This window comes from Tyto alba, unplaced genomic scaffold, assembly GCF_018691265.1.
Source record: "Tyto alba isolate M040663 unplaced genomic scaffold, T.alba_DEE_v4.0 Super-Scaffold_22, whole genome shotgun sequence".
Lineage (NCBI taxonomy): Eukaryota > Metazoa > Chordata > Aves > Strigiformes > Tytonidae > Tyto > Tyto alba.
The window spans coordinates 18,167,908-18,177,053 of record NW_024881296.1 but is presented as its reverse complement, the minus strand read 5'-3'; the positions used below and the strand labels follow the sequence as shown (position 1 = coordinate 18,177,053).

Here is a 9,146-nt window from a genome sequence, read left to right as displayed (position 1 = left end):
CCACTCTTTATAAAGACACAATTTTAAAAGGAAATTAAACCTTTCCCATGTCTTCGTCTTCCTATATACCAGCACATACAGAAACTCCCGAGGAGTTGTGTGTGTTTATTTCTTCTTTCTTGGTCCCTCCGGAAGCAATAACAGAATGCAATTGCTGTATCCAGCTGTGTAAACTGCTTCCTGCTAAGTCTTGATCGTAATGACTCAACAGATCCTCATAGAAATAATAAAAAATTATAGTTGTCATTTAGTTCTTTGCACTAATGGGTAAGGACACTTCAGGACATTGTTTTGATGTTGCTTCTGTGGCCTTGGTTTTATAAGATGCTTGCTTTTAAATGAGGAGCTTAGAACCATCCAGGTTTTCACAAAACATTTCTGTGGACATCTTCTGACTACAGGGCATTTAGAAGGGCAGGAAGGAATACCTCAGTGTCCTATTGGACAATTTCTGGCAACATCTTTTCTAATTTAAAACAAGTAATGAAAACCACTAGTATATGAAAGCATTAATCATTTCATGCATTTTAAACTTAGTAGCATATAAACCCTTAAATAGAGTTTGAGAAGTCTACTTGTTTGGCAGATGGTATAATTAATCTCAAGCTCCACTTTGAGCAAAGACAGGCAATGCAATGGATAATTTCTGTGGCTTTTATAGCTGCTTGTGAGTTTAACATCCACATAAAAACTACCTGCACTGTCAAAAAGTATTTTTCAGCAGTAATACTTAATTTTGGCTTGAATCCCTGACCTTGCTCAGTTACAAAACCTGCCTGGAGCTCTGTGCCTTAGAAAGGAACAGGGCTGGGACCAACAGTACTCTTCCTCAGCAGCACGAAGCACAAGTACCTTTACAAAAACTACTTATTTTGGGAGGGCCTGCAAACGCTGTGCACTTCTTTAGCCTTTTTCTACATGGATTTGTACGAGAGCTACCACAGGCAGTGCTGCGTCGCCCTCTAACCAAGCGAAGGGCCAGCGAAAAGGAGCGTTGGGCTGCTGTTAGGCAGCTGCCGGCTGTTTCTCGGTGTCCGAAACGGAAGTGTGCAAAACCGCCCCCCACAGACAGACGGACGGACGGCCTGACGGCCTGACAGACGAAGTCAGCAAGCCACGGCGGGAAACAGCCCTCCCCGTCCCACGACAGTCGCGTCTGCGCATGTGCAGGAATGCGGGGGCGGGGCGGAGGGGGGGGGGGAGGAACGGGGAAGTACGTGCCGTTGTCACGGCAACAACCGCCGTTCCCTGAAGCCGCATCCCCCGGCGATAACGCCCTGGCGCCCGCCGCCGGTCACGCGGAAGTCGCGTGACGGGCGAACCCGACGGCGCGCGGGCCGCGTGCGAGGCGAGCACGCATGTGCCGGCCCCGCGCGCGAGAAAGAGACGGCGGCGCGCGCGGCGGGGCGCGCCTTCGGCGGCCGGGAGCGACGGGCGGAGGGAGCGGCGCGCGACGCCCGCGGGACGCCGCGCGAGGCCCAGGGGACGCCGCGGAGCCATGGCGGTGACTATCCTTGCGACTCTCTCCCGACTGCTTGCGTGATTTCCGCCCTTTCGTTCCGTCCTATCCCGTTTTTCACTTGTGATAATAAAATCTGTGTCGGGTGTACGGCATTTGACCTCGTTTGTCTCTTAATCTCGTTCTTGGGATCGTATCGAAACCTCCCCCCCCCCCCCCCCCCCCCGGACATGTGATCATTAGATCGGAACGTTTAGTTGGCGTCACGGAGAGGATCCCTCGAGACGAGAGTGCCGTGTTGTTGCCCAAATACGTGAGACCTCTCGGGAACGTAAGGGGTGCGGGCTTGTGTCATGTTTAAAGACTGACGTGCTGCCTTCCTGAGACGGCCGCTTCCCTGCTTTGTATATGATGGGTGACAGTAAAACTGCCCCTTTGGGGAAACAAGTTCTGCTTGATTTTTTTTTTAGAAAACGGTAACGCCAGGCCTTTTGTGCCCGGGGCAGGCTGGGCTCAGGGACATCGGTATAATTTGCAGTGTGTGGTTGATCGAATGCGTGCCTTGCAGAAGGATGTGAAAGTAAAATCAGGAGAGGGAAAATCGGTTGTTTGTACCCGTCATGGTGCCAGTTTGGCCGCTGCTGTAGGGGCTAAGGAGAGTGGCCGCGTTGTGGAATCCCAACCTACTGAACCCCACCAAAACCTCATTCTGTCCCTTCAGGGACAAGCGGCAGACTTAAAAGCAACAATTCGAAGGAGAAAGCCAGTTGAAACATCGGCAGACTGCTCTTAAATATCAGTTCCTTCCAGGTACTGCCCACGAGGAAATCCCTCCAAATAGCGGTTGGGGCGGGGGTAAGGCTATCCTTTTGATGATTTGCAGGCAGCAAAAGAGAGAATAGAAAAATTAGAACCACCCTCATTGCAACCTTTGGTCAAGACAGAGTATATTTAGGATGATGAGCAGGACCAGTCCCTCCAAATTACAACCAAGGAGGGCCCCTATACCACCAGCGAATTGGGAAAATTGAAAAAGGACTTTGGCTGAGGCCCTAGGGAATCAGAGACGGCATATGAGTGGGGTGTCTGTTATCCAGGGGGGTTCAGATTTTGTTGTGTGAAAAGGAGGCGGAGGGTTACGGGGGACTGGGAGTATTTTTAACTACTGGGAAATATCAAGCCCCTTGGTCTTTAACCCAACGGGCAGCTTATTGGGCGGGGGGGTTAAACCAATTGGAAAGGGAGGATCCCCTTGCAATTATAGGGACTGTTGATCAGTTGGTGGGAAGTGTGCAGAAGGCAGCTTGTTTGCAGATGATGTATGATCAAAGGTTGGAGCCTACATGGGAGTCCCCAGTGATGATGCCAACAGACCCTAAACGAATGACCTCCCCCTTATAAGGGGATCCTTTAAAGCTGATTGGTATACAAATACAAGGAAAAATACAGGTGATGCCCAGGTCAAAAGAGTTGTGGCTGCTTTAGGACTCATCCTGGATAGGAAAATGTGGACTTGGGGAGAAATGGCCCAGGAATTGATGAATTATGGGTGCAACTATGGTCCCATTAACCTTCGGGCCACTAAAAGAGACTCCAAGGGCTTGAGAGAGTGGAAGTAAAAATGGATCCATACCCTGAGGGCGATCAAAGAACAGCCCTCTCTGAACCACGCAGAGGGAGGGAGGGAAGGAAGGCCATTCCAATAGCCTGAGGACAAAGGGTTGGCAAAAGGGGATCCCAAGTGATTTAATGGATGGGTTGCCAACAGATGAGTTAGAAAAGGTGGTGATAGGATGGCCAGATAAACCGACCAATAAGGAGATGGGGTTTAAAGATGTCACCCCTGGTGCACCTCCTCTAATCGAATTATTGGAGGAAGATGTCCCTTGAAATCTTGCAAGACACTAGATCCTTCTCCCTCTGACAGTGAGGGGGGGGGCGGGGGCGGGCAAAGGCTGGGTATACATCAGACAGCTCAGTGAAAATGACTGGGGTGGTTTTGTTGTAGGGCCAAAATAAGTCTCGGTCATAATTTTTGGTAGGGGCTGAGGACCAGATTTCGACTATTAAAAGATACTAATGGAAAAGAACATAAGATCAGTATGAGGTGGATTGTTCTATTCTTCTAACAACAGTTTGCTTCCGGTTCCTTAAAACGAACCGAGTCTGCTTGCTTTTCTCTTTCAGGTGAAGACCCTGAAGCTTGCCTGGAAGAACATGTGAAGCTGTTGATTGCCTTTGTGGTTTTGTTGGTGATTGCACTTTGTTAATATTTATAGGATGTGTGGTATACCACAGCAGACATGTTTTGGTCAACCATTGTCGTTGCCTTTAGTATCTGGGGAAGCTTCTGCACTCCCCTTTTTGACTTGTCTTGGCAAAACGAATTTGTTGTTTTAGGCCAACAAGTAGCCAATACTTTTAATCTTACTAATTGTTGGGTATGTGGTGGACCCTTAGGTTTAGAAAGCTGGCCATGGACTGCTGTCCCTATTTCTCCTGAATGGCTGGTGAGCAATTACAGTGAGGTCGAAAACGATACTTATTGGGAGGAAAGTGTGCCATCACCCTGGCCAGTGCGATACCCAGCTCAGGGCAAATACTGTCTGAACCGGACACAGGAGGGTGGTATATTTGTGGGAAATAGTAGATGCGTGTGGACCTATACATATGGAAACCATTGCCTCACTGATGGCTGTAAGCCTATCAATTGCTCCCAACCCAGGAATGAGTCACCATTACCAGGGCCACAGGAATATTGTACATTGCTTGACTCCCACGATGAATCTTTTGTGCCTCGTTGGTTGGGCTGGGCCTGGGTAAATCAAACAGGGCACAGGAAACAGTTTTCCAATTTCTGGTCTTCCACTAATCAGACTAATAACCACCTCAATGTTGCCTGCTCTTGGCACCACGGTTTTGGCGCCTGGGAATGTAAATTTACTGATAAGACATATTCTCAACTCCCTGACGGGACCCAGATTTGGTGGTCATATGATAATAAAGACTGTCAGGGAAACTTGATCACATTGCCAGATGGGCTTCCCCTCTGTTGGGGCTCCACAGAGGAGGTCACAAAAACCGTAGATAGGCTGTTGATGAACGGCCCGTCAAACCATCCTCTAGGAGTCAACAATTCAACTTACTTCCAAATTCCATGGACACCCACCGGTTTGTTTGAAAATGGTACCCGAGCCTTAAAGGGTCACTACTGGGTGTGTGGCCAACATGCCTACAAACTGTTACCAGCAAATTGGACCGGAGTGTGTTATGTGGGGGTAATCCGCCCCTTGTTTTTCTTGCTCCCGGAGGATGAAGGTGACGGATTGGGTGTTAAGGTGTACAATGATCTTAATCGATATCGGCGGTCCATTGATACCTCTGTAGTGGGTGGAAATGGCCAATCTTGGGGCAAAGATGAGTGGACCCCTCAACGTATTATACAACATTATGGGCCTGCCACCTGGAACCTGAATGAGTGGGTTCGCAGTGCTCGAGAACCCATCTATAATTTAAATTGCATTATCCGGTTACAAGCTGCCTTAGAGATCATTACTAATGGGACAGCCCGTGCCCTTGATCTGTTGGCAGACCAAGCCACACAAATGCGAGCAGCGATATTCCAGCATCGTATGGTTCTCGATTACCTGCGAGCTGAAGAAGGGGGTGTTTGTGGTAAGCTAAATGACTCTAACTGTTGTTTAAGAATCGATGACAGTGGTAAAATTGTTAAGCAAATTACTGCAGGGATACGGAAGCTGGCCCATGTCCCTGTCCAGACAGGGAAAGGCTGGGATGTTGACATATTTTCCTGGCTCCCTGGTGGCCCATGGGTTAAGCGAGTTCTATTTTATTTGTTATGTGGTTTTGCAATGTTAACGTTTTTACCATGTATTCTCCTGTGTTTTACACAACTGATTCAACGTGTTGTAACTAACATGGAATTTGTACCTACTGTTTCACCTGAAGGTGTTAAACAAATCCGTGCTGTACACCGATCCATGCCATCAGCAGTACGAATTGTATGAAATGCTCTTTTCTGGCCTTTTCTAGACAACCGTCTTCTCTCAGAGCCACCGTGGGTCCTGAAACAATCTTTGAGCCACAGGGTGGTGTAAGAGACTGAACTGTGAACTATTTGACTCAAAGATTGCCTGCCTACAAGGACGGCTGCAAGGTCACGGAGGCATCCAGCTTATGAAAAACATCCTGCCGTGTCACACGATAGTCGCGTGTATGCACGTGCAGGATTGCGGAGACGTGCAGCCCTTGAAATAACGTACCACTTCATATATAATAATAACGCGAAATAACGCGTAGGCCCTGTGATAGACGAAGCCGAAAGCGCATGAACAGCATATGAGACGTAGGCGCATGTGCCGAACTGTGATCTGTGAAAAGACCGTGGAAGCGAGCCGCGGTGTGCACCCACCAATGAAGAACTGCAAACTGAGGACCCACGGGACGCCGTGGAGCCATGGTGGTGACTATTCTTGCAACTCTATCCCGACTGCTTGCTTGATTTCTGCCTTTTTGTTCCATTCTATCGCCTCTATTTTTCACTTTTGATAATAAAAGCTGTTTTGGGTTTACGGCATATGACCTCATTTGTGTCTTAATCTCGCTGTTAAGATCATATTGAAACCTCCCCCTGGACATGTCATTGAATCAGGACATTCTAGTAGCTTTTTTTCTTCCTTCAGAGCCAGATTTCCCACACCACTTGTTCAGGAAGCAAAACTGGAATGCAGTTTATACAGGGTCAGGAGCTGAGGTAGGCTGTGACCTGAAGCATGAGCCTCAGGGTTTTGCTTTCTTGTTTTCTGAAGTCTGGCAAATGGAGACCTTGTGATGTTGTTCCCCATGACCCATTATCTGGGTTTTTTGTAACCAGGTTCGATAGTGCATGCCCCTCTGATTCTCAAGTTAATTAAGCAGTAGCTACAATATCAAAACATATCTTTGCTTTACAAATTAACTCGGGGCTTGAGGCAGAGTTAAGCACCAGGCTTAACTTGAAGCTCAGCCTCGTTCCTGTCTTGAGAACAGGATACCCTGAACCAGCTGCTAATACTCAAGCACATGCTTTAAAAGAACAATGTGTTACAGATGCTGGCCTGGAGTTGTAACCGTCATTTGGCTTACTCCTGGTTTAGGCGATTAACGTAATTAAACTAGTAGTAAAATATTTTATCACAGATCCCATTAGTATTTAGTCGTGCCAGGGCGGCAGCCCTAGGCTCCGACTGCTCACGGCCCGCCGCGGGACTACAACTCCCGTCATGCCCTGTCGGGGGCGCATGCGCGCCGTGTCCCGCCAGCGGGCGTGCTCCCACCGTGCACCGCGGCAGGAAAACACCTGCCTGCGTCCGCGTGTTTTTTTGTTTTTTTTTTTTTTTTTTTTTTTTTTTTTTTTTTTTTTTTTTTTTTTTTTAAATTTCCGTTCACAGCGTCCCGCGGAGCTGAGAATAACTGGTGCCGGCCCAGGGATCGGGTGGGTAAGACAGTTGCTGCGCTCCCCTCGGAAGAAGGTCCTTGGCGGGAGGTCGCGTCACTTCCGCTCGCCATTTCGCGCAGCGCCTGCCCGCAGCCGCCATGACGGACCGCTACACCATCCACAGCCAGCTGGAGCACCTGCAGTCCAAGTACATCGGGACGGGCCACGCCGACACCACCAAGTGGGAGTGGCTGGTGAACCAGCACCGGGACTCCTACTGCTCCTACATGGGCCACTTCGACTTGCTCAACTACTTCGCCATCGCCGAGAACGAGAGCAAGGCGCGCGTCCGCTTCAACCTCATGGAGAAGATGCTGCAGCCCTGCGGGCCGCCCGCCGACAAGCCCGACGAGTCCTAGTTCTCCCCGGGTCCCCGCCGCCGCCCCGGGGCGGGGCGCCGTGGAGGCGGACTGGCCGGGGCGAGCGGCGGCGGCCCGGTTGGCTTCCGCCGGGGCTGCCCGCCGGCCGGTTGGGCCCCAGCTCGGCACGGCGAGAAGGGCCGGGGAGCTGCCCTGGGGAGCGCGGGTGGCGGCGGCCCTCGTTCCTCGTGGTCCGCCCGCTTTCCTGTGTTGCTCCTCCGAAGGACTCTGCCGGGGAGAAATTTTGTAAAATGCCGGTTTCTGGACAGTTTCGGTTCTCGTAACAGTACGATCGTTTGGATTTTTTAAAATGGAAGAAGAATAAAACATGCTGGGCATTTCTAATGCTTTGTTTGGCAATCTGCTCGTACGAGCTCTTTGTTCTTTAAGGAGTGCTGATTACTCGGTATTAAGCGTTTCGATGCAGCCATCCGAGGTGCATACTTTACAGATAACATTTTGCCAGCTGGGCTGATTGGTGCTTGCTTACCAAAACTGTTCTGAGGAGAGAGAGTAAGCATGTTGACATTCAAAGGGTTTGATTTGTTGTTAGCATTTATTGTGTGGGATGATTTGTGGTACAGTGTAAGGCTTTAAATACTGTTTTACTGCCTCGTATTCCTCTTTTTGTACCTTGTGTTTTCCAAAACCTTGATACTGTCTGATCCAACTTAGCTACTTAGTGTTTTTTTCACTAATGCTTTCCTGTCATCTAGTGTAGATTTTTTTTTTTTTTTTTACTACATTATCCTAAACGTGTACTAGTGTGGTGGTAGACACTTAATATGGAATAGGTTCATAGGTTCACTACTACTTTGAAGTAAAATGCCTTGAGGTGACACAGTCTTAGATGAGACTGCAAACTGAACTGAAGTTGGTTTTGATTTCTCACTTAAAATAGGCTTTCTAGTCACTTGTCATAATAAATTCTGAGTTATAATGACTGGGAAGACCTCAGAGTAAAGTTAAGATGCTTGGAGAAATGTGGTGCCCATGTTTCTGTCATGGAGCATTGTAAATGGGGGTGGGATTCTTTGTTTTGTTTTTTGCATTAGAGAGGAAAGTTCAGTGTTTTCTTGTCCTATTAGGACTGTGTGCAAGCTTACTGTTAAAGGAGACTCGAACTCCGTCGTGGGTTACTCTAGGATTTTATTCAGGTCCAGCAGCGTTGGGTCACCTCCGCAGAGAGTGACAGCTTACATGAGTTCGCATACATGTATTTATGCACCTACAAAGCATTACCTAATCCAGAATACACAGAATTATACTTTATCAGTCATTATTATCTTGACAGTGGGTTTCACATCTTGTTCTGGAGTCCGACCACTTCGTTGTTTGTTTCTTCTTTCTTTTAGTCTTCAAGGGAGATTACCTCAAGTTCTGTACGTCTCAGTTCTTAGTAGTCACAATGATAGATCTCCCATTGCTTCGGTAGCTAAGGGCCAGTTTCTCATACATCAACATCCTTTGAACTGTCAGGCCCACCATTACCTTTGTTACAACATTTTATTGATGCTCTATTCAGTTGACTGTGCTTGCAGCCCTGGGCTGGGGCTATACAGGGGACAGAGCTGATAGAACAGCTTGTGCAGCAGCACTGCATTGCAACATTTTCCCAACAGTCCCCCCTTTTCTTTTAGGATACTCACTATCCTATCGGATACAATAGGGTCTGGTGGGAATACGAGATAAACACGAGACACAACACTGACATACAAACATTACCATGATCAAAATGATTATGACTAAAACGACTACCATTAGAATCTTCTTGATTAAAGTTGGAAAATCAGGAATCCAAGAAGTAGCCCATTGCCATAAATCACTAACA

The 9,146-nt window shown here is 48.2% G+C and overlaps 2 protein-coding genes across 4 annotated transcripts; both read left to right on the top strand.

The window, feature by feature from the left end:
• Positions 1–1,217: 1,217 nt before the first annotated feature.
• LOC116965925 lies at positions 1,218–6,049 on the top strand. 3 transcript variants are annotated; one of them, XM_033011697.2, is made up of 3 exons: positions 1,218–1,504; positions 2,181–2,269; positions 3,647–6,049. In XM_033011697.2, the coding sequence occupies exon 3, from the start codon at positions 3,763–3,765 to the stop codon at positions 5,485–5,487; it is 1,725 nt and encodes a 574-aa protein (XP_032867588.2). In that variant the 5' UTR covers positions 1,218–1,504; positions 2,181–2,269; positions 3,647–3,762; the 3' UTR covers positions 5,488–6,049. The 3 variants fall into 3 exon arrangements, with proteins under 3 accessions (XP_032867588.2, XP_032867589.2, XP_042652091.1); XM_033011698.2 differs by lacking the exon at positions 2,181–2,269; XM_042796157.1 differs by having other exon boundaries at positions 1,218–2,269.
• Positions 6,050–6,924: 875 nt separating this feature from the next.
• Positions 6,925–7,675, top strand: SF3B5 (splicing factor 3b subunit 5). The gene has a single exon (XM_033011708.2). The coding sequence runs from the start codon at positions 7,055–7,057 to the stop codon at positions 7,313–7,315; it is 261 nt and encodes an 86-aa protein (XP_032867599.2). The 5' UTR covers positions 6,925–7,054; the 3' UTR covers positions 7,316–7,675.
• Positions 7,676–9,146: the final 1,471 nt, after the last annotated feature.